The sequence below is a fragment of the Oculina patagonica genome, chromosome 5 (assembly GCF_052425735.1).
Source record: "Oculina patagonica isolate OP01 chromosome 5, crgOcupat, whole genome shotgun sequence".
In the NCBI taxonomy this organism is placed as follows: Eukaryota; Metazoa; Cnidaria; class Anthozoa; order Scleractinia; family Oculinidae; genus Oculina; species Oculina patagonica.
Window position 1 is genome coordinate 14,311,438 of NC_135762.1, and position 24,081 is coordinate 14,335,518.

At 37.8% G+C, this 24,081-nt stretch overlaps 5 protein-coding genes and 1 pseudogene across 6 annotated transcripts; 2 read left to right on the forward strand and 4 right to left on the reverse strand.

The window, feature by feature from the left end:
- Nucleotides 1-2,385: 2,385 nt before the first annotated feature.
- Nucleotides 2,386-4,538, reverse strand: LOC144655707 (uncharacterized). Its single transcript, XM_078516008.1, has one exon. The coding sequence runs from the start codon at nt 3,693-3,695 to the stop codon at nt 3,252-3,254; it is 444 nt and encodes a 147-aa protein (XP_078372134.1). The 5' UTR covers nt 3,696-4,538; the 3' UTR covers nt 2,386-3,251.
- A 902-nt stretch (nt 4,539-5,440) lies between these two features.
- On the reverse strand, nt 5,441-6,582 carry LOC144655709 (uncharacterized). Its single transcript, XM_078516010.1, has one exon. It carries the CDS (start codon nt 6,289-6,291, stop codon nt 5,851-5,853), a length of 441 nt encoding a protein of 146 aa, XP_078372136.1. The 5' UTR covers nt 6,292-6,582; the 3' UTR covers nt 5,441-5,850.
- A 996-nt stretch (nt 6,583-7,578) lies between these two features.
- Nucleotides 7,579-9,672, reverse strand: LOC144655706 (uncharacterized). Its single transcript, XM_078516007.1, has one exon. It carries the CDS (start codon nt 9,299-9,301, stop codon nt 8,813-8,815), a length of 489 nt encoding a protein of 162 aa, XP_078372133.1. The 5' UTR covers nt 9,302-9,672; the 3' UTR covers nt 7,579-8,812.
- A 460-nt stretch (nt 9,673-10,132) lies between these two features.
- Nucleotides 10,133-12,442, reverse strand: LOC144655708 (uncharacterized). The gene has a single exon (XM_078516009.1). The coding sequence runs from the start codon at nt 11,518-11,520 to the stop codon at nt 11,080-11,082; it is 441 nt and encodes a 146-aa protein (XP_078372135.1). The 5' UTR covers nt 11,521-12,442; the 3' UTR covers nt 10,133-11,079.
- A 304-nt stretch (nt 12,443-12,746) lies between these two features.
- LOC144655696 (uncharacterized) lies at nt 12,747-16,065 on the forward strand (annotated as a pseudogene). Its single transcript, XR_013571172.1, has 3 exons — nt 12,747-13,369; nt 14,392-14,523; nt 15,243-16,065. The product of XR_013571172.1 is annotated as an uncharacterized LOC144655696 (transcript).
- A 2,046-nt stretch (nt 16,066-18,111) lies between these two features.
- On the forward strand, nt 18,112-20,128 carry LOC144655671 (neuropeptide receptor 22-like). Its single transcript, XM_078515967.1, has one exon. It carries the CDS (start codon nt 18,581-18,583, stop codon nt 19,649-19,651), a length of 1,071 nt encoding a protein of 356 aa, XP_078372093.1. The 5' UTR covers nt 18,112-18,580; the 3' UTR covers nt 19,652-20,128.
- Nucleotides 20,129-24,081: the final 3,953 nt, after the last annotated feature.

Here is a 24,081-nt window from a genome sequence, read left to right on the forward strand (position 1 = left end):
GCTTCTCCATGAGTTGGATTTAAACAGACCTAACCTAGCCAAGCCCCTATAGATATATGCTAATGCCTTTACAGAATTAAATGAGTACATTAGAGTAGTTTTCAATTGTTTGTCGCAGTCAAGCTCAGCAGGCTCAATTCTGAATCGGGTAAGTTTTGACAGTCCACTGCCGGAGACATTAATTTTCTAGACCATGGCAGATGTTCTTGACGGATTAGAGCCTGCTATATTCTAAATACATGCGACATGATTTAAAACAGGGCACTATTAAAAGAAACATCTTTTTTCTGTCGAGTTAACTTCAGGTGGATATATTTTGTTAGGCAGCGTCATGTGTAGGATTTTACGACACGTCGAGATTTATTGAAAATGACACTTCAGAAATACTCATGTATTTTATTTTATTTTTTCAGTATTTCGACCTTCATTTGAGTAAACGTGTTCTCCAAGGTCCGTGCTTGAAGGCGGACGTTAGTCGGTTTTGAAACCTTGTGGCCGGCTGGTAGTGCAGTGAATGGCCTAATAGCCCCAGAGAGCCGTGGGTCCGGGCTTTGAATTACTCACTTGCAAAATGGGTGGGGAAAGTCAGATTTTTGTTCTTTTCGTCATATACTCTGCTATAAAAAATAATGTAAATAAACAAAAAAAAAAAAACGTGTAATATTTTGTCATGAATTTCATTTTTGGTAGCTGGGTTTAGCTGCCTTGAACCCTGTGAAAACAGTGTAGCTGTGGTCGAGGACGGGCTAGCAAGGGAGGCCAGACGCAACTTATGGTGGTATCGTGTTAATTTATTAAGCGCTACATAAAATAACCGGCACGCATACATGCATGCACAGGCGATAACGCTTTACAATGATCCCAGAAATTGCATTTGTCTTATTCATTTTAATTTTTATTTGCCTTGACTACAAAACGAACCTCCATACATTACAAACCTACAGTATGATAAGATAAATACATTAAATCATTATGAACTTCGTCATTTAGCAACAGAAAGGCCCAGATTTGATTTCCACCCCTAGTCGATACTGAAGATTGTGTGAAATTTCCGTATTGAAATGGTCTGAAATGTAATGAAGTCAACACCGCTTACTAGAATCACTTACATGCATTTATGCAACTTATCAAACAAAACATTTTAGATCAGCTAAATCAGCAATAGGGTAGAAGTTCTTTCTGAGTGAACTCTGGCTTCTCGTAAAAATAGGAATACGGATACCGTCACTGTGTTATTTTTAATGGCTTGAGATAAATACCCGAATAAATATTATCAAAAGCAGTAAAAGGAAGATGGCGAGTCGCGAAGGGAAAAGTTAAATATTATCGACAACAATGCACGTCAAAGCAAACAATGCTTTCAGATAGCTCACCTTTGCAATCTATAAATCAAGATACTGCTGCCATCGGTCTCCCTTTTGGAAAGGTTTCAAAAGTTATGACACTAACCGGCCTTCACTCGTCAAATTCAACATCAGTCAACTTAGTCTGCCATCACGTATGCCGACTTCGAATACACGTACAACGGTAAAAAAGTTCTTTAAGCGAGCTCACAATTATCCAGTACATCATTCTCCCCTGACCCCAAAACTCCGTTTAACTGTACGTTAGAAATCAAACGCGTTTTGCCGATGGATGCTCTTAAAGTTGATTCATACTCATTGACAATCAAAGATGGCGTACCGAAACTGAGTAAACAACAAAGTGCCTAGTTCCCAGTGCTACTCGGTTGGAGTAATCTTTCACTCGACCCTCACACGGCCGTCCACCGGGCCATAGCATATAGGCGTTACCGCCTAAAAATGACAAGAAAACTTCCTGTATTAAGTATCCGTCATGTCGTGTAGGTATGTGAAAGGGATACCTTATTCCAATAAAAGGTATACGAAAGGGTGCCTTTTCTGACAAAATGATATATAAAAGGGTAAGGGGTTGGTCCTCGAGGCTGAGCCTCCTCGTATAAAACTTTTTTGAGGACCACCCCCCCCCCCCACCCTCTCCACTCCCCTCCGTGCAAATGACGATCAAGCATCGTCGAGACGTATTTGAACAATGGTTGCAAGTATGGTTTGAATAGTAAATGTAGGCAATTTATGCAGTGGTCTATTAAATTAAAATGGTTAATAGAAGTGGTTGTAATAATTTACGGTTTGGTCAGTCTATATTATAAATATATTTCTAATTCAGTGACATCTAAATAAAACCGGTCTGTCATGGAATCTTAAAAGAAGTTCAAGATATAGATGTATAACCTTTCAGTGGCTCTCCGATAACATAAATTGACAAAAACGTTGGTACTTAAGGCTGTCTACACCACATTAAAATCATTAAAAACACACAAAAAATGATTTTCATATTAATTTTAACACAGTCAACGATACTATACAGAGGAAAAAAATATTTATTTTCCCACTACTTTCACTATTATTTCCAAGCATTATTTCGATTTCATTGGCCCGATTTATACTAGAGACGGATGATCCGTCTCTAGTATAAATCGGGCCATTAAGAATTCTTGACTTGCGGCAATACACCTATAGTCTGGCCTAATGACATGTAACATGCTTCATTGGATCGTGAAGAATAAACAATATTTAAAAATTGCGTCTCATAAAGAAGGCGAAGAATTAATAAAACAAGCTTTAGCTTTCAATATAGCTCTTGGCAATACTTCTTTGTCGTTTAATTGCAAATGAGAAATCAAGTAAATTTTTGTAATAGGCAGGTCTATTCCAAAACAAGGAAAACTTTCTTGTCTCTAACGATCCAAAACAATTTAGTTGGTGGGTACTTGTGACTAAGTTTTCTGACCGAGATCAAATTCTTTTGACAGTGGTTTCTTAGAATATCTTGAAAGGATCCATTAACTATAATATAAATTACCAAGTTCAAAAACTCAAAATAAATAAAAAAATCTTAGACTCGATTCTCTTTCTAAGGAACAAAGTGCATCACATTTAAGTACTTCCCGGTACCATTCATTTGATAGTCACTGATACAAGTCAAAAAGACGGAAGCTACCCGGAAGTGGATTCAGGTACGTTTTACTCTAGAAGTGAACAGATTGAAGTCTAGTCTGCATAAACTGAGTCAAAAGTGGTTTGCTTTGTTTCGACGATGTGCCTTATTTTGTCTAATATAACACTTTCATGGCATCCTAGCTAGTAAAAGGCAACGTATACACGCGATGTGTTCGATGTACAATGCAGAATACATCACACAGCATTAAAGTATTTCCGTCCCCATCACGTCTACATTTCTTGCAAGTATTTACTCAGAGATTCCCCAGTGCGAAGATGTGCCTCATAAGCTTCCAGCCATATCAATCCTTTCATGATCACTTGGTATAGTGTGTTGTCGTCACGCCACAAGCTTGAATTATAATGGCAGATCATAGTACAGCCATCCCTGCTTCCCAAGGTGTGATTGGCTCCGCTCATACCACTCAACAAGGAACCGTTTTTCATTCTTAAGCAAGACGAGGGAGAACTCACAACCATTTGCGGACAAGAATTCGGGTAGTCTGAGGGAAGGTATACTCTGAGTGTGTACTGTTTGTCGTTGGTGCAGGTTACTCTTACTTCAACTTTTGTGTCGCCAATTGGATTAATCCATGCCACTCTGTTACAGAAATATTTCTCCAGTAAATCTTTCTCGAATCCGAGCCTTTTTCGCTGTGTTACTGACCACGGCATGACGAGAAGACAACGAAGGCTCAAAATCGGGCGTCTGAACTTCTAAAACGGACAGAATTCGCAAAATGTTATGCCAAACTATTTGGTGGCAAAAATACTCGTAGCTTTTGTGGTGTTTTGCCAACTCATCACATTTCCACTTTCCCGGAAATTGGAGCATGCGTAGTGACAAATTGAAAATGATACTTCATCGTGCGTAACGGGTCAGTGGAACGTCAGCAGCTATAACGCCATATGCTCGCTAGGTTGCTGACATTTTATTTGTAGGACGAATAAAAATTTATCACGATATATTAATCTAATATGGTAATATGGTACCTAATGTGACATATACAGTTCTCAATCGACACTTTCAGTGATTGTTGCTTGTCTTGCTCAGTTTAAAAACGGACAGTTGATTTGCATATACTCTGAGCAAGAAATAAAATCGTGATTTACTCCTCGCATTTTCCTTTTGTTAAATGAAGCGAAGAATGCCTAATTATTGACGGCTTTGTTATGAATTCAGCGAGTGATTGAAGTATTACACGTTTAGGTCACGAAGATAAAAAGTTCTAAGAAAGCCCGGAAGATATTGAATTTAATTATGCGGTTGTGATTTCCACGAAAACCGCGGCGTGTTTACGGTCAAAATACCTCTCTGTTTGACAGCAGTCATTTATTTATTCTGTATTTTCTTTTTCAGAGCAAATAAAACACATGCATTGCAATACAATATATAAAATCAAATTATGACTTGCCTGGTATGAATTGCGTGACATATAGCCTTAACGCTCGAGGGGTTTGTACCGGGGACTTGTCCTAAAAATATTCATTTTCTTCAGGTGCCACTCATTTTGATGAAAAAAATAATATATAAAAAAAAAGCGAGGGTTTTAATAATGACGTTTGGAACGTTTGGAACTACTTAAATGAATGGAAATCGAAGATTTAATAAAGCAACCGCAGATAATAGTGAAAGTGGCCCGATCATGTTTTCGTTCACGCGTTCGTTTTCTCGGAAACTAGAGCATGCGTACTGTACTATCGAAAATGAAACAGTTCTCCAAACAAATATTTTTATTTTTAGAGCTTATATATTCAAACAACAGCCATATTTCCAACGAATTTGAATAAAACAAAAAGTGTTTGTTTGCTGACTTCTCAGTTCGTTTATTTTGCATCTCGCTCGTCTTCCTCGTTGAGGATAAAACTGGTTCCACTATGAAGAGCACGGAGAGCTCTGTGTCAGATTTTAAAAAACTCCGGCATTCGCTTCCTATTAAAATAAGAAGCAGAACCACTTTTCGCTTTGGGCTTTGGCTTATTCTATGCAATAGCATTAGCTGATGAGGATTATACGTTCTCAGAAATATCATTTGATATGAGAATTTGTCACGCTGAGTGGTTTTCGTGGAAAATGATGTTTGCATTCAAACCGTCTCACATTGTTTTTCATCGTTGTCATGTGACAGATATTGTTTTCTTCCTTATTTCTAGTCTTTATTTGTCGCCATTCAGAGAGTAGAATAAACATCTTGAATTATCGAAATTTTAAAAACTCATTTTGATTCACCTGGCGAATGTGCAAAGGGTTCTTGTCACACTGATTCCGCAACAAACATGTAAATAGGTTTCAGGTACTTTTCCGGTCAATCACGTGTTGTGTGATTAAGTCAAATGTAAATGATATCATTCCAATCGCAGAGGGATTTGTCCCGGGCAGTTGTCCTCAAACTACTTTTATCTGATCAACTCATTTTGTTTATTTTTTTTGCGAGACAAATCAAATATTTGACTGTTGATATCGTATACAGCCAACAAACATCTATTTTCTGTCACGCTACTTACAAGGTGCTTCCGTGATGAACTATGATTCATACACTCCTCTGGCTGGATAATTTGTTTCGAAAATTTACGAAAAAAGTTGTTTTGTCTCTGTTTCTATTTATTAAATTCGTACATAAGACTGACTGTGGCCCATGTGATGGATCACGTTAACAATATATCACTGATCGAGTATCACAGAAAGATACAGTCGCCTCTATGTTTTGAATTACATTTTTTCTCGAAATAATAATAATACTGAACAGGAGTACTCACAATAGCAAACAAATTTAAACATCGACTGCTTTCATTGCGATTTGTCTATAGTCAGCGAGAGTGAAAAGTGCATTTACATTTCACTCAAATATCTGCCTAGGGTTGCCCCAGTGCGAAGATGTGCTTCGTAAGCTTCCAGCCATATCAATCCTTTCATGAACACTTGGTACAACGTGTTGTCACTTCTCCACAGCTCTGGCCTGAAATGGCAGATTTGAGTACAGCCATCTTTTATCCCGTAAGTATGGTCGGCCGTGCCTCCCAGGTCATTTCCATCACGCCGCATCAGCCTACTCATCGACGGTGTCTTCACAATCATGGCGGGAACGGAGTTGGGAAAGTCTGAAGGAACGTAAACCCTCAAAGTGTACTGCTTGTCGTTGGTGCATGTCACTCTTACTTCAACTTTTGTGTCGCCAGTTGGATCTAGCCATGTCACTCTGTTGCGGAAGTACCTCTCCAGTAACTCTTTTTCAAACCCGAGCCTTTGTCGCTGGGATGGTGACCAAGGCATGACGTTAGTTCTAAGACGTTGATTAATTTGTTGTGCCAATCAACTTTCTGGTAAAAATTCAGAAAATGTTTTGCGGGTTTCAGGCAAGGAAGATGTACGAATGTATTTTGAACCGAATTTTTGTCTGTCTTTTCGCAGAAATTGGTGCATGCGCAGATCTCTTTTTTGCGAACTTAATCATGGCAATGAAAACATCTACGCTTGAGTGTACGTTCCAAAAAAAAAGCCGGCCTCTGACCTTTCGAGATTGCAATTTGTTAAGACACTGTCCTTTTCGTGGTAAGCAGTGCGTCTAAACCGCCGACCGGTTGGCTCAGTTGGTAGAGCGACGGACTACAGTGCGGGAGGTCTCGGGTTCGAGTCCCAGACCGGACCAACACTCAGGGTCTTAAAATAACTGAGGAGAATATGCTGCCTTTGCAATAGCATTTGCAAATGGTTAGATATTCTAGTCTTCTCGGATAAGGACGATAAACCGTAGGCCCCGTCTCCTGCATCTTCAGTGTTATGGTCAGCAGGGGACGTAAAAGAACCCACACACTCATCGTAAAGAGTAGGGCATGGAGTTCCCGGTGTTGTGGTCTGGTCTTTGCCCCTTGTACTGTGCTTACTGTGAAATGCTCGGAGATATTAGCTGTATAAGCTACTCTTCAAATCCGAGGGTTAACAAAGTGATGATGATGATGATGATGATGATGTCTAAAAACATAACATTCGAAAAACGATGGAAAACATGGTGATAAAAGTCTTTATAAATACAAAATTTCAAGCGGTCGTTCAGCGTAACAATTATCACTGATAAGCTGCCCTCTGTATCGCATGCTTTGACCTAGGTTTCCAGGGTTACCTCTAATTAATTTTTCTGCAACAGCAGGAACCGTTATTCATCGTAGACATCATCTCACAACAGCCATGCAAAAATAGGTAGAATGAAATTTGCTTTGTTGTTTAATTGTAAGTGACCACCTTTGTCATGCATATAAAATTACTTCTTACATGAATAAATATAACAAAATATATTTTTCTTAGAAAGACCGGTAGATGTAAAATCAGTCACGCAAGTTGGAATTTCGCAGAATGATCGAGTTCCAAAGAAACATTTTTCTCGACTAAATTCTTTCTTCATTCCCTTTTAACGATACTAAACCCAGGCACTTTTGTACGTTGGCTGAATTCTACTCATTTCAAGCCAAGATAACGTAGTTCATCTCTTCAAGAAGACTGAACGACGGCTCAAATAAACTGGTTGCTGGATTACATTGAAGGATATCAAACTGCAACACCGAGAAAGGTAAAGATCTTATTTATTCACACCTTTAGAACGACTCTTAAAGCCGGATTTTTTATTGCACTGGAGTGAAGTATATGTTACAGTCAGAGACAAAATGTCTTTCCCCCGATAATGGTATTAACTCATAAAGCTCACTTGCAGAACTTTTCGAGCGAATTTAGCTACACGATAGTCCAGTAAAACATATACAATCCATCTCCAGTCCATGCCATCATTTCGTGTTTCTCACCTAACATGTTTGCAGATTTACTAACAAATTTTGATTCCATATACTAAAATGTTACATCGGATGAAGAAAATTTTTCTCTTTCAAAGTTCGACCCAGAATTGTTATTTTTTGAGGGGTTGCTTAGGCCAAAGCATAAGATGAAATAGCATGCATCAGACGTTCCAACGGTTTTAATAGCTGAAATTTTTGGAGGACTGACCAATGTTAAATAAGGAACTTCCTTGCGATGTAATCATTGTTCCACACATATCGTTTATTCAGAAAACGAAAGAGCTGCAACAATTCCAATATAATTTGGCTAAAACGTCGCTAAACCAGTTTTTCTGTCTTTATGGACGACAGTTATATTGCATGATACCGATTTGTTACGGGAAAAGACGTTGAATGGGCGGAAATATTAAATCTGCATGTATATATATTATTTTCTGGTAGGATACGTTAACATGACATTTGTATATCTTTTTCTGCTATTACTCTATTCTAAGTTTTGCTATATATTCTCAGTGTTTTTTTTTTTTTTTATCTCAGTCTTGTTGTTTATTTTGATCGCTGCACATTTTAAATGTCACCCTTTTGCTTCATCGATTTCCAAGAAAACGCCATCACGCATATACACTTTTCTACTGATTATAACACATATCTACATTATTTTATGAAAGGAAAAAAAGCTGCACGAGCTACATGGTGCTCCAAATAACTAACAAAGGCGAACTGCGTTTTTGATATTTAAAAAAAAACATACTTGTTGCGCAGTATTGTGCAAGGACAGTATTGTTTTTACAAAATTCATAAATAATACCAGTTGCATAACTTAAAAGTCTCCGGAACAAGACAAATGTCTTTCCTCTCTATTGTCAATTGCTGTGTTACTGTTAACGATATTAAATACACGAGAAACATTTACAAGAACAAGTGCTTTGTAAGAAGTGTCTCTTTAACGAGTCGGTAGCCGGTAATCAACTGTTGCGTGGATGTAGCTTGAAGGAGACATGTCATCAGTTTTATGATAGCTCGTTAACAACCCCATCCAAAAGCAAGCCTTCATCGGCTTGTAAATACGTATCGAGCGGATCTCCATGCCGTAGGTGTACCTCGTAAGCCTCAAGCCACACCAAACCTTTGGTAATCACCTGATATAAAGTGTAGTTATTCTGCCATAAACCTGGCCTGCTGTGACATATCTGTGTACAGCCATCTTTGCTCGACAAGGTGTGATCTTCGCCACTCGAACCGTTCAAGAAAGAACCGTCCTTCTTCTTTAGACAATGGCAAGGAGAACTCACGATCATGGACGGACAGGAATTGGGAAAGTCTGATGGAAGGTAGACCCTAAGAGTGTACTCGTTGTCATTGCTACTCGTAATTGAAATCTCGACTTTTGTGGCGTTCTGATCAGTTGGGTTAATCCATTTCACTTTGTTGCGGAAGTATGCTTCAAGGTCATTCCTCTCGGCCGCAAGCCTTTGCCTTTGGACTAGCGACCATGGCATAATGGCGAGGGCTTAGTCGGTGAAAACTGAGGCTGTTTAACAATAGACAGTTTCTAAAAACCTATCTTCTAATGGACTCAGCGAGAGAAAGAGGAGAAGCGGTCTGCCATGTCATTGTCACTTGCCCTGAACATGCGCACGCTTGGTCATGTCCAAGTTCCGTAGACAATTCTAGAATCAAAGTGTCGGCTCGAGAAGGCTTACAGTTTTTTGTTATAAGAGCATCAGTTAAAACCTGAATTCTAGATCTAAAAAGATACATTCAACTTGCCATATAAATCCAGCCTTAAACATTAAAGCCAAAGTCAAAATATTATATTATTGATGACTTAATATATTTTGAATTTTGAGTAAACCCCCCCCCCCCCCAAAAAAAAAAAAAAAAAAAAACCGTTTCGCTTAAGAAAGAAATTCACTAAATATGTTGTATGTTGTCCCGTGTACATGTAATATGGATTGATAGCTTCTGATTATAACATCCGCTGAGAGTAATAATGTGTCCGCTTGAAAAAATTCACTTGTAAATTGTTCATTTTCTGATTCAAGCCACTTGACTTCGCTGGCAAAATTCTGGCAAGTGGGTTATACTTATGGTGCGCAACTTAGCTTAGCAATAGCTGCTAAAAGTGACCAAATCTTGGGTTTGAGAGGTGTTGCTGAGGTTAATTTATTTACAGGTTCAAGATTGTAAATATCCTGATAATAAAGAATACCTCCATGCCATGTGATTCAGTGCATTGCCATTGTAGGTCTCTTCACTTGTTACATAATTTTAAAAACAAAAAACGGAACTCGTAGCTCGTGAATACTAAACAAGTAAATGGGCGAGTGTTGATTTCTTCTCTTTATTTCATATTGAGAAGGCACTAAAATAGGTAACAGCTTGTACGATTGATTTTATAGTATTAACCTTACATCTTTTTAAAGATGTAAGGAACTAAAAAATGTTACAATTTAAAAATTGTAAACAATTGTCCCATTCGCCAAATAATATTACAACGCTTATAACCTACTACGGGTAAGTTTGGTTGCTCTAAACGAGCCTGTTGTCACAGGAGCAATGTTTGGTTTCAAAATGTTTTGTAGTGACGTCACTTTGTCTTCCTTTCTTTCCAAGAAGTAATGACACTGTTGTGGTAAGAACATTTAATTCTCTACCATTAATTTTGCTATTACCATCTTTCTATGTTAAATTAACCTGAAGGCGAAGAGAGAATTTTAAATTGCAAAACATTTGACAGTTCTTTTCTTACTGATTGGCAGTTGACAACAGAACGTCCCTCTAATCTTATTTATCACTAACTGTTTTGCTTCCTCGATTTCCAAGAAAAAAATCCAAGCAATTTTCTTATTTTTCTTTGTTTGTTTGTTTGCGACCAGTCCGATCTTGTCTTTTAAAAATAATAAACAAATAAACAAATAAAAGTAAAGGTTACAAACGAAAGATAAAATAAATTTTAAAGGAAAACAATTGGTGTATCTGTTCAAGCGAGGAAAAACGTAGTTACATGCAAATGACGACGGTTGTCAACACACGAGTCAGAACAGCTAATGTGCTTTTTACCATTGTTTTATATACACTGATATTATATTTATTACTATTATATTTATATGGCATTTTCAAGGTTATCTATAATAGTTATCTATATGCAGTTTCCCTACTTAATCTAAAATAGTTCATAGCGACTGTCCGTCAAAATGCATTTCACGCGTCTCGATTTCTGCAGTCTGAAAAAAAAAAAACAGAGTGAGTTCTGTTCACCATAAAACTTAGCAGCTTACATCTCGCTCAAGTACTGACTCAAGGGCTGTCCAGTTCGAAGATGTGCCTCATAAGCCTCCAGCCATATCAATCCTTTCATGAACACTTGGTACAGTGTGTTATCACTTTTCCACCAATTAGGCCTAAAATGGCAGATGCCGGTGTAGCCATCTATAGTATAGCCCAAGTGATTGTCGCCAGGATATTGCTCTAGAAGAAGACCGTTGCGGGCCCTCAACTTCGACGATGTTTTTACCACCATGTTGGGACAGGAATTGGGGAAGTCGGATGGCAGATAAACCCTCAGCGTATATTGCTTGTCGTTGGAGCAAGTAACGCGAACTTCCACTTTCGTGTTGTCCCCGGGATTAATCCATGTTACTCTGTTGCGGAAGTAACTTTCCAACACACTTTTCTCTACCCCGAGCCTGTTCTGCTGGGCTGCTGACCAAGGCATCACGTTCACAACTTTTAAAGGGCAAAGGTGTGAAATGCTAGAGTTTTGCGCTCTTTTAAACACACAGCGAGAGCAGCTCCCAAAACTACAAATCTTTTGTTATCGATAACATAACAACACTAAGAGAGACAGTCACGTCTACAATCTGCTCATGCGTATATCACTCTTTTCGAAGAAAATGAAACTCTGGAGCGCACAATGTTTACTTTCAATTTCTAAGAAAATAAGTTAATGGCGTCACCCCTACCTATATAATGTTGATCACAAAGCTATTTTAAGCGTACCCAGTTTTTTTACCACACTAAAAAGACGGAATCATAGTTAGAAAAAGGTGAAATATGTAGTGAGAATTATTTTACTCTTGGAATTCGCACACGGTTACAACCGATATTTCATTCTTTCCATTGTTTTAAAGCATGCATTAATTTGTGTTGGTGATTCGAGAGTTTCTTTAGTTACGTTTTACAATACAATAAAGCAATGCTTATTAATGAGAGCAGCGTCAAAGTCAACAGAGACAGAAAGACATAAAGGAAAGACATAAAAGCAAGTCAATGCGAAAGATTTGTCCTCGGAGAAGAAATGTCATGCTGTTACCTCTCCGAGAACAAATCTCTCGTGTTAACTTATTTTCGGTTCCGACGAAAGGAACTTGCTGAAAATTTTGCTAGTCTATTATTGATGTGTAGTTAACTGTCCACCAAGTGCCAATGTAAACTGTAAACAGTAGCCTTGGTAAAATATTTTGCTATCAATTGACCTTCCTTTCTTTCCGAGAAATGACGGCAATTGCCCACAAGCACTTGCTGTGACATTTAATTGCTTCTCACTTTAATTCTTGTTTTTCGCCACTTCTTTCTTTTTTTACTTAAGTAACAACCTTTTTTAGCTTGCTGTTGATACCGTTCCTCGGTTAACGAGTTTTACTAGTACTGAGGAGCAGACATGTATATAATGCACAGGTACATGTTATATGTACCACGTGTGGCCATAGCGAGATAACTGATTGTATAAGTGCTTCCTTGTTTTACCCCCAAGCGAAATATTTTGAGTTTCATTTTCTAATAAACAGGTTTTTTTTGATGTCACCAAAGTGTGGCTATACGAAGAAACTGAATAATAAAATCTTCAATATCATTTTATAACAAAACATTTTGATGGCATTATCTCCGAAGCGTATCTATCTTCAAATTTATGTGAGTATTTTAAGTCTTCATTTGATGTTGTTTTGAAACCATATACTGGTACGTTTTAGTAATGGTGTATTCACTGCTAAACGTCCAGTTCTGCAACAACGTTCAAAGACATGTATTCATTTTCCATTATTTTAAATTGTTATTTCTGTTTTATGTTTTGAACTAATTTGTTTCGCGAAGCATGCAATTCAAATTTAGCCCATAAATAAGCTAGATATGTAAACAGTTCTCGGAAAGACCGGTAGAACAGAAGGGATAAAATCACGTGAAAGGTTAATTCTAGGAAATGTTTACATTTTAAAGTGCAATAGACCTGATAAAAATTGTAAAGCTTTCGCTTTGTAAATAATCCTTGTACCTTGTTCCTCGTTCTCATTCTACAGCGTGTTTCGCCAGTTTTGACGGAAAAATGAGCGTGACAGTTACAGTCCATAGTGGTGAACTGAAGCGGATCAGACAGCTAATCGCGGGTCCGATCGCAAAGAAGAAGAAATCTTCGCATGGCCAGCTGTACGGTCTGTGGACGCATTCAAACCAGCCAGTCATTCAGTATGTTATTGGCGATCCTAAAGACGACAAAGAAGTTGCAAGAATTCTTTGGGAAAACCATGCCTTACGACATCTAGGAAGCTGGAGCACCGAAGAAATCGAAGGTAAGGTGACTGCACTAAAGCGAAAGTAACGAACGCTTATACACTGTGCGCCTGTGTTCCCACTTCCGCCTTTCGTAATTCATGCTTAAAGTGTAATTTTCACATGGATCAATCGACGTTTTAGTCGCTTTCGGGATATTTTCGGTTTCTAGCCTTTCTATTCAAGCAAGCAATTAAAACGAACTATTCATAAAGTCAGAAGACTCAGTAGTATTTTGCCATTTTTTGACAGAACAACTTAGACAAGCTATGAGTCACGAACATCTGGACACGGTCGCATATCGTTTGTGAAAATCTACCAAATGACTCCTGCGAACAATGTTTGGTAATTTTATAACGGATCAGTCGATTCTATTTTTCCCAATGTTAGAAGCCCTAACCGGGACAATTTTTTTTTTTAAGATCATGCCAGGTTCTACCGAAAAAAAAAGCGTCAGGCAAATTTCTTCATTATGATCATTTCATAATATCTTAATGCATGCACAAAATAATTGTTTCTTCAGGCTTCAGCTACATGTATCTTTTGCATTTTAAATCGTGCATTTTCAATTTAGAAGGTCTGAAAACCCGCATGCCTCCCACGATCTTTGCTAATATTTCATACAAATGACCCCAATTAGTACAGAATGGAGAACTTTCATGATTCATTTAGAAAATTTTACGTTGACTGAAATTTTTAGTAAAATTAATTTCTCAATTATCTTAACCCTGAATGAGATTTCCCTTAATCGTATACGTTGTTGATCCCTCCAAAATCCTAACTTTTCTTTATTTTTGTTGAAATCTATTTTTGACACAAAGTGGTTTATCTTCTCCCCATGATCGAGACGATTTCCGCACCGACACAACCCCCTCACCCACCCCAAACAACATATGGGGCATACAGTTAAAAGTCTAGTCTGGCTGTCAAAGTCACGGATTTTTATTATTATTATTATTATTATTATTATTATTATTATTATTATTATTATTATTATTATTATTATTATTATTATTATTATTATTATTATTTTTACATTCAGATGACGGCACCAGCAACGGCAAGCCACCTTTATCCTTTGTAAACATGACGGTTGAATTGCTGGACAATGGCAAAGTGATGAATGTGAAGCTTAAGGTTTTTGAGAAAGAATACAAACTGAACGGAGTACTTGGTAATTAAGACTTTTGCTTGTATTGTGGAATCCCGATTTTCCGAACCCTAAATTTTGTTGATCCGAGAATTTGTCGTCGTTTGTTTCACTCAGAAGAACACTGCAGCTTTACACCTGATTTCTCGAAACCAATTTTGTTTCCCTTTCAATTCAACGGTTCGAGAAATCCTGATTCCTCAATACTTGTAGTATGTTCAAATATGCCTCAGGGTTAAGAATCGAAACCGAAAAAAAAAAAAAAAAAACACGGGCAAATAATATATGAGCTAACATGTGGTTCACACGAGAAATGGTACTCGCAGTTGAACTGAAGCAAAAGCAACTTTAAACTTTTCTGCTAGTCTTCAAAAGGAGTACAACAACGAGTTTCGAAACGATGCCCTTAGCGTCTCCGGAGTTCTCGGAGGTAACAGAAAAAAACAACCACAACAACTGAGCAACAACATCATCGTCAACGCACGGCGTTTTTAAGTTTTAGCAACTATCAGACAGATTTGAGGTAAAAGGAAATGCATACAGATTACTGGTCGGTGATAAGCATTCAGGTCCTTTTATCATTAAAAACAAAAAAAGCTTCTGAACAGTGTGCAGCACAAACGACTTATTAACAATGTACACACTGACTTGCCAAGTGAGTGTCGAGAAACTCTCTGTCGTGAAGGTATAAGTACTGTGCTGTTGCTCATAGGCAACTAAATACATTTTTTTCTATTTTGCAGAAATGCTAGAGGGACATAGCGCTTTCCGCTTACAAAGTCCGTTTTCGGATCAAAAGGATCAGAAAACGGTTCGGGAACGATATCATGATCACCCTGAAGATGACGACTTAGATGTGAGGGACCTATCAGAGAAACCTTCATGCCAAGCAGAGACGAAGGAAGAACAGTGGTACTCATCCGAAGGTGGCATGCAACTTTTTGGTAAGATCCATGGTGCGCTCCAGCAACAATTCGAAATTACTGGAACAAGCAGAGATACGAAGACCCACGATCTTTGCGTCTCCCTGAAGTCAAAGGGGCGTGAGTTTGCTGTAGAATTTCCCGAGTAATTTTCCCCACGGTTTGGCCATACTTACAAGAGCTGGCAATCGTAAGGAAGAAATACTCTTGGCAGAAACAAGAAGCAAAGAAAATAGGTCCAATGGTTCGCAAAGGGGAAGAAGACACCTGGGCAGGACAAAAAGAAGGCAGACGAAGAAAGACAGTCAGAAACAAGCAGCGAAGGGAAGGAGTCCAATGGTTCTACGGATAAAAAGACGGCTATGCTGGGCAGGTCAATGAGAAGAATGTGGGACGCGGAAGCACAAGAGCATCTTGATCCTGAGAAGATACCACAGTTATTAGCCCAAGCAATAAATCGCCAGGTGTTTGGAACAAAAGTCTGAACCGTAAAGCTTACTAAGATGCCAAACTAACTTTCCCAGTGGAATATGTAATGCAGTAGACGACTAAGTCTTCTCGGATAGAACAGTGTTATTGAAGAGAATGTTTGTCACGTTTTACAAAAATGAAGATAATAAATGGTTTAAGAAAAAGAAAAAAACGTACCGCGTGAGAATATCATCTTATTATAGAAGCAAAATCATCGTTAACACGATATATGCCAGGCAATAATTTGGACTTTTAATATAGCCAAAAACCAGAAATTTAAGCACAATTTCAATAGATTCCTCTTTCATATTACCTTCTTTGTATTAGTATTGGATGCATGTACTTCAATCGTAATAATTCATTAAAAAGGTAATAAAATGTTCAATGCTATATAACTGAAAACTCGAGCTTGTTTATCGCTATGAACTCAGTTAGTTAGTTACCTACAATCCAAGTCAAAACTAGTTGACACACGTCTTACACCAGGCATATTCCCCTTTCCGTACCAAACCTCAGAGCGGTTTAGAGCCACATGAATATTTTGTAATTTTAAGGTGGCTCTGAACCGCTCTGACAAAATGGTTTTTAACGTAGCCAAAAGTTGTATCACGACATGCTGATCTTAATTCAACAATAAAAGTGGGGGTCACTGACCTCAGTTTTGAAGTATTAGCACTGAAAGCTAAAACTAAGGGTGGTTTTAACAGGTTATACTGTTGCTATGGTAACTTATAATGTCAAGAAAGTGATCACAACTTATCGACCAATGATTGTGCATTTGTGTTATGACTTATTAAAGTATAAGGACTGGAAAATGCCGTTATCAGCTACCTTAAATAATTTTATTGTTTTTCTTGACTTAAGGACGTGCGCGTTAACTGTTTATGGGCATCCTCCCTATGCACGTAAATCATGTCGCAACGTTAAAGCGACGCCACGTCCTGCATCGAGCGCACGCGATAAGGGAACTTTCTAAACACATATAGGGTGGGTAGCCGTTTCGTTTACTTCGCTTGCAGTTTGCTCTCTTAACTTGTCGGTAATCCAACTTTTTTCGGGATGTATCAACTGTTATGACAGACAAAATATGAGCCAAATTTGAATGTTAGAATTAAAATATTTTGAATTATTATTTTTTTTCTTCCCGCACGCGATCGAATCAGTCAGATGTTGCTGTTTTGAACGTTTGCAAATGCAATTCTTGAAGACAAGATTTACCTAAATGGACTTTTAAAGTGAAATATATTCGTTTAATAGACCCCCTCAAATTCATTCGGACAAAGGAAGTTAGCCTGCATTAATTCATTTAAAATATTTTGTCGTATCTCGGAAAAAATTCGGTGAATCCCAATTTTTTGATATTTCTGACATGAGTAACTCGAAAACTACGTGGGGAAAGTTTAAGAAAAATCTCAATATTTTATCAACTTATAGCTTTTTGCGAGGAAAAAAAAAACACAATTTAAGAGCTATTTAGATTCAAATACACCTGCTTAGAATATTTATTTTGTGACACAAGCAAATCCGGCGTCATTGTTCTGTACCAGATTCAAGCCGCGAAAGAAATAAAGAAATATCGCGATTGATTCTACACCGACATTTTCCGCTTCCTGTCTCACTTCCCGAAAAAAAAAAAAAAAGGAAGAACGTAATCTTTCCATGAGACGCTGGTAGTGCTGAGGGCTTTAGGCTGGTATAACCAGCCAGCGAGTATCACACTAAAATCAAACCAAAATTTAAAGTCAAATATGCTTCTTTCGAGAAAAAATAATATTACACCTTATGAATCGATCCGCCTGTGAACAAAACTAGTTATTTTAGCTAAAAAAAAAATCAATTTACAACAACTATATCACTGCGGATGTAATAACTTTATCTTGTAAATCAATTAGAATGAAAGAGGCGACAAATGTTTCCTTCTTTTTTCTGAGCTCCTGCTAAAGTTAACACGCAATATTTTAATTTGCCCACTTACAGGCGATCTAAGTTCACGACAAGAGGAGTGTGTATAATTAACATAATGGTCCATTAAAAGGTACGCGAATCGTGACTCTCGCCTTGTGGCATATGGAGGTGTTTGTTTCAACGGTTCGTATTTATAAACGTTTGCATGAGAAGAAACGCATTCGGATTTAAACCTAAATAACGCGATATTAAGCTATAAATTCTAAAGCGTTTTTTTTTTTTCTCATACAAAATTTATAAATACAAACCGTAGAAACACAACACCTCCATATACCAAAAGGCGAGAGTATGTTAATTATTAAAACTCCTCTCATTGTTAGCTTGAGCTGCCTGCGGTTCACTTAGCGTTAAATTGAAAAGAGGGATATAAAACTATCCATTAAGCTACGACTTAAACAAAAGCCCTGTATTTGCAGCTGAGAAATTTTAATGAGATTTATGCTAATATAACAAAAGCGGGCTGTAATACGTAAAAGTTTAAAGCGCACGAAATCAAGCTGATTCTGGATAAACAGCATTGGCACCCTGCAGTCATGAGCTAACGAGAGCGCACGTATCTTAAACTGATTGACTGTTTACAGTGGAGAGAAGCACTTAGTACCTAAATTTTAAGCAGGTATCAAGTTATATTAATAGTACGATAAACTAAAAAGGTTCTTCATTACAGTTTTGCTGATTACACTGTATTTGAATTTTTCGTCTTCGTCGTCGACTTTAATGATATGGCCGTTAACAACAGTTCGGTCGACCCCTCTCTTACCGCTGACGAATTTCAAGACCATCGTTTCAAGAATGAAACGTGTTTGCTGACGATTGATTTCGTGGCTATCATGATAAGCTATGCTTCTATATACAGTTTCCTTATGGCTGCGTCACTCGTAGGTAATTCTTTGCTTATTTACGCCTCTGTAAAATCAAAAAACACAAGGAACCTGGTAATAGCCAACATTGCTGCTTCAGATCTCTTGTTCTCCATAGTGCACCTTCCTCGCGAGATTTTGGTTCAAATTAAAGGCTCGGCGACTTTTCTTGTCCATGGATGGATTGGATCGCTCCTCTGTAAGATCTGTGCCTTCGTCGCGGATGTTTCCATTGCGGTTTCTACCCTGTCTTTAGTTTTAATCACAGTTGATAGGTTTGTCGCTGCTGTATTTCCAACAAAATTTACAGGTATCAGTGTCCAAACGCGGCGGTATTACATCATCTCCACTTGGATTTTGGCAATGGCAATTCACTCTCCATATTTTTACACATTCCGCTTGGATGAAAGAAATGGCGAATCGTTTTGTATCTCAAACTGGGAACCGGCATTTAATCATGAGACAACACATGTCCGCTACTATACTGCGTTACTTGTTACTGTTTTGATTGTGCCACTGGTTATGGTGTCCGTATTGCAGACTGTAATCTTAGTAAAGCTTCGTGTCGACAAAATGGCGCCTTTTCGTACTTCCGACGCCAATCAGCGGATTAAAAAGAGGAATAAAAAGCTGCTAAATATGTCTATAGCGATCTCTTTGGCCTTTGCATTATGCTGGTTACCATTTATTGCCTTTCAGTTTTTTTATCTCTATTTTCCAAGCTTGATTCCACGCTGTAGTCTAAGCTTTCAAATATTTGGTCACTTTGTCATTCTGCTTTCGTTGTGTCATTGCATAGCGAATCCATGCATTTGTTTCACGTTTATGCGCCGGATTCGTATTATTCTAAGAAGTCTAAGAAGCGCTTACAGAGTTCATAAAGAATCAAGAACGCAGTTAAGATCTCGTGCCTGTCAAGAAACAAGACTATGACTAAACGCATGCGTTCATGAGAGATCCAGGCAAGAGGTGATAGAACTCAAGTCACGGATTTGCGCAGACTTTCAACAAGTATTGCAAGTATTGGTTGACATAACATCAAGTCAAAGTGTCTCATTCTGACTCTGGTTGAGCATTCAGACAATTAAATTAGACTATGCCGGTGTACTGAAGTTATAAGCAAGTTATATGCAATTGTGATGCCATCATGAACTTTAGATCTCAACTTGGAAAAGTAAGGTTGACCTTTTCAAGTTCTGCCCTTTGTGACCTGGAAAAGCAGCTAAGAACTGATAACGGCTCCCCACTTCCTCCAACCACAATTTACTTTAACTCTTTATCTTGATGTTCTGGCGTATTTAGTTTACGAGCGAAAGTACTTCGCCAATTTTAGTACTTTTTACTGAAAAGCAGAAACATCCCCGTGGCAGTGTTCCTTAAATTAACTACTATAAAGAAGAGTAAATGCAGATTACAAATCAGCTTTTAAATAAAATGTAAACTGTTATCGTTGTTTCTTTTTTTATGAACGCGAACAGGAGGAGATTTTATTACAGCGAGTTTTCTTGTTTTTCTGGAAAAAGGCTTCTAGCGGAAAGAACCTGCATTAGCTTTCTTCCCTACCTAACAGCTATTTATGAGCGAAATAAATAATTAAATATGAGCTCGTCAAATTGAAATGCAAATCGATTTTGTAGCGTTCATCGAGTTTTTTTTAGAATACTAATTTTGTATTAGCGCGTCTGGTGTCATTGCTCTGAACGACAAACCCAACCCCCAGAAAGGACAGATAGTAATAAAGAAATGTCATGATTAACTCTACACCCGGAATTGTCCGCCTCCGGCCTCCGCTTCCAGAGGAAACAAAATCGTATACTTTCGATGAGATGCTGGTTGTGATTATTGGGCTGGTAAAATAAACGGCGGTTCCTTCGGAGGAAAAAAAAAGTAAAGAGTGTGTGATCAAAGTAATTATTGGACCATTAGGTTGATCCGCACTGCGGACACACACGGTTAATGTTAGCTAGAAAACAGTCCGTCGACTTCGATCAGTGCAGATGAAATTACTTCCATCTCATATATATGTTGTAGCATACGAAACGTTAAGTTCTTTGTTAAAATCAAGGTTTTTTTTTTCGACATGCGTTGTCTTGTCATGTTTGTCACCACAGTGTGTTTCTTTTTATCTCACTGAAGTTAAAATGGCCTAAGAATTAGAATGTCTACAATTCGAGTGGTAAAGCATACATAATGCGTAGAATAGAAGAGGCGTCAAATATCCGGCATTAAATATCAATCCATTTGCCCAACCGTGAATTAGTAAGCCAGATATGAAACTTTCCATTGAACTACAAGTAATAAAAATATATATTTTTTTATATTAATCAAGTTAATTGAATTCGAGATAATAGACACTGGGTATAAAGAGGTTTTTTAATTACCTCAAAAAAGAATAAAATACCAACTTAATATTTGCAGCCGAAGGATTCTTATTATAAGAATTGGACTTAGTAAACAATAGCGGGCTGAAAAATCAAGTAGTAAAACTTATAAAGCACGACACTGAAATGATTCTGAATAAACAGCATGAAAATTGAACACTCAATTTTATTTCCAACCTTTATGACAGTCTGTCAGTTCTACACCCCACGGCCATGATATAATGACAGCACACCTATCACCTGCTGAGCAAATCGTTCGATGGCTGGTCTAGATTGTTAACTGTATATACTAACATACAGAGAGGCACTTACACTCTTTTTTGTCTATGAGAATAATTGGTTTTTCCGGTCCAGGCTGAAAATTCTTATTTTTCTGCTGATGATTGGCTGAAAATATTCTTGAGAATATTCTTACATTATAGCGGTGGAGATACCTTTCCGTTTGTGCTGTATACCATACCTTTATGTATTACATGTAGCGTTCATCGAGTTTTTATTATCACTGAGCATTTGGCTAGTGCGTGTTTTTATCGTTTTATTGACTAGTTTTGCCGTTTAGATAAATGAAGGAATTTATACAGTTTTGTTAAAAACTCATTATTGTCAATACAATTTTCAACACACAAAATTATGTCCTTTTCAAAATCTCAGCTATGGTTTTAATTTTTCAGATATTCTTAAAATTTCGCAAGTTTCAGCCTCAATATTCTAATAAAAGATGGTAAAAGAATAAAAACGTGTACCCAAGCTTAACTGCAGGATAAACATAACAGGATTTTTATTAGAGTAGTTTATAAGAGTTAGGACCGAGCTAAGTGCATTCCATCAACAACTGCGCAAAGACAAAACGAGAAACAACGCGTTATTAATGACTTAAAAGCCAACGGTTATCCCGAGAGTTTCATCAAGTCAGCTGGCGAGTCAAACAAAACAAACACGCAACCAAGAACCCAGGAGAATCCGAAGGCATACACGTCCATCCCGTATGTGAAAGGAGTGTCGGAGCGCGTTCGACGGATTTTGAGCCGCGAAAACATCAAGACAGCGTTTAAACCAGTACGAACGTTAGAAAATATCTTCAAAAAGCCCAAGGACCGACCGAATAAAGGGCGGTTGAAAGGAATTGTATACAAAGTGACTTGCAGGACATGCTCAGTTGCATACGTTGGGGAAAGCAAAAGAAGCTGGAAAACGCGAGGAGCCGAACACAAGCCCGGAACAAACGGAAATATCAACTCCGCAATTAAACATCATGCAGAAATCGGCCACGACATAAATCCAAGTTACGCCGAAATTCTTGAAACAGGTGTAAGCAGCAAAAATAAAAGACTGTTTCTGGAGTCTTTACATTCTTTCCTCGACAAAGAACACTATAAACGAAAGAGCGCCCTTCCCAAGGGTTTACGCATCGCTAGTTGCTCCCCAGGGGGGCAACGAACAATAACGTCAATGCAACTTATTTGAATTCTGCGAACCTTGCAAAATCCATCATTCTCTGAAGAAGACCGCAGAAGGCGATCGAAAATTTAGAGTATCCTTTTATATTTTTAGATCTGTTTAAAACATTTCTTATACTTTAGAGTTTCGCTGATTATTTAAAGTGGTACTATGATCAAAATTTTACCTTCCCTTTTCTCTTGGGTTTTTGAAAGTACTTACATTAAATAGTAACCTTGCCAAATTTTAAGTTCAAATTCGAATTGGAAGACCACTTATTTCACGCGTAAACTTCGGCTTTGGCTTGCCGCCATTACTAGATTCAAAAATGTCCGAGGACCAAATAGAGATCTGGAACTAGTTGGGGCGAGAGCATGCTGACGTCATATGCGCATCAACAAAATGGCTTCTTCGAAGGCTGGAGTGACCGATCTGGAAAAACATTGGTTTTCTTTTTAATCTGTAGTGATATAGAAGCCGTATCTACTGCGCAAATGTTTTTTAAACATACTTCAGGGCATCTTCAGGTCACTTTTGCACAACATAGTGGCAGAAAATATTTCAAGAGGCGGAATTTTTAACTCGCCCGAACCACGCAAGATGAATAATAGATCGTCTGATAACTTTGAGGGAAACTTGTACTCTTGGAAATGCTTTATAGATATTTCTCCCTGCAACCTTTGTGAAGTTAACTTCTTCAACTATCCAAGGGAAGTGAATAGAATATAACGCTTCGAATTATCTACAGTGAGTTTACTGTATTCGCTCCTTTTTAGAAGCAAAACATTGGGTGAGTGGCGTAATTTACTTCTGTTGCTCAAGCTCTCGTGTTCTAGAATAGTCATTTTTAAATTTATTGTAAATACTTCATGTCAAAAAAATCGGCCTGTATGTTCCTGAATTATATCCTCTATTGTACAAATAAACTTGAATAAATTCGCACGAGGCGGTACATTATGTGAAAGTACATACAGAGGATGCAAAGCTTAGCAATATCTTTTTACTGATTATGTACTGAATAATGTTTCCATTGTAGTCATCTGTATACACTGTAGTCTTAATAAACTTACCAGCACGTCTTCAGTGTTGGTCACTTGTTTATTTCTGTCATGCAATATAATACACTACAGTAGGACTGCACTTCATTGTGCCCTTATAGTATTGAAAAACATTTTTTTGAGAAGTAATCTCAGGATAGAACAGTGTTAGCCTGTCTCAGAGACATACATGCTATCCGGATTTTACTCAGTATATCTTTATTATATTTAAGTACAACAGGGGCCATGAGCTATAATTATGACCTGTGCCAATCACTCATGCTGTGTGCAACAGAGCACCGTTGAAATCCTAGCTACTCTTTTTTTTAAGTTTGCAATATATTTATTTTTGGCATGCTCTTTTCGTTCATAAGTTGAGAATGTAGTAGCCAACAATAAATCATGTGAATGTGCCAGAGAACCCCTGAGCTGCTGATCCACCATAATTTCTAACACAAGTACAGTCAAATCTGTACCATAAATAAAAATGTTGTATTGATTGAGGTGA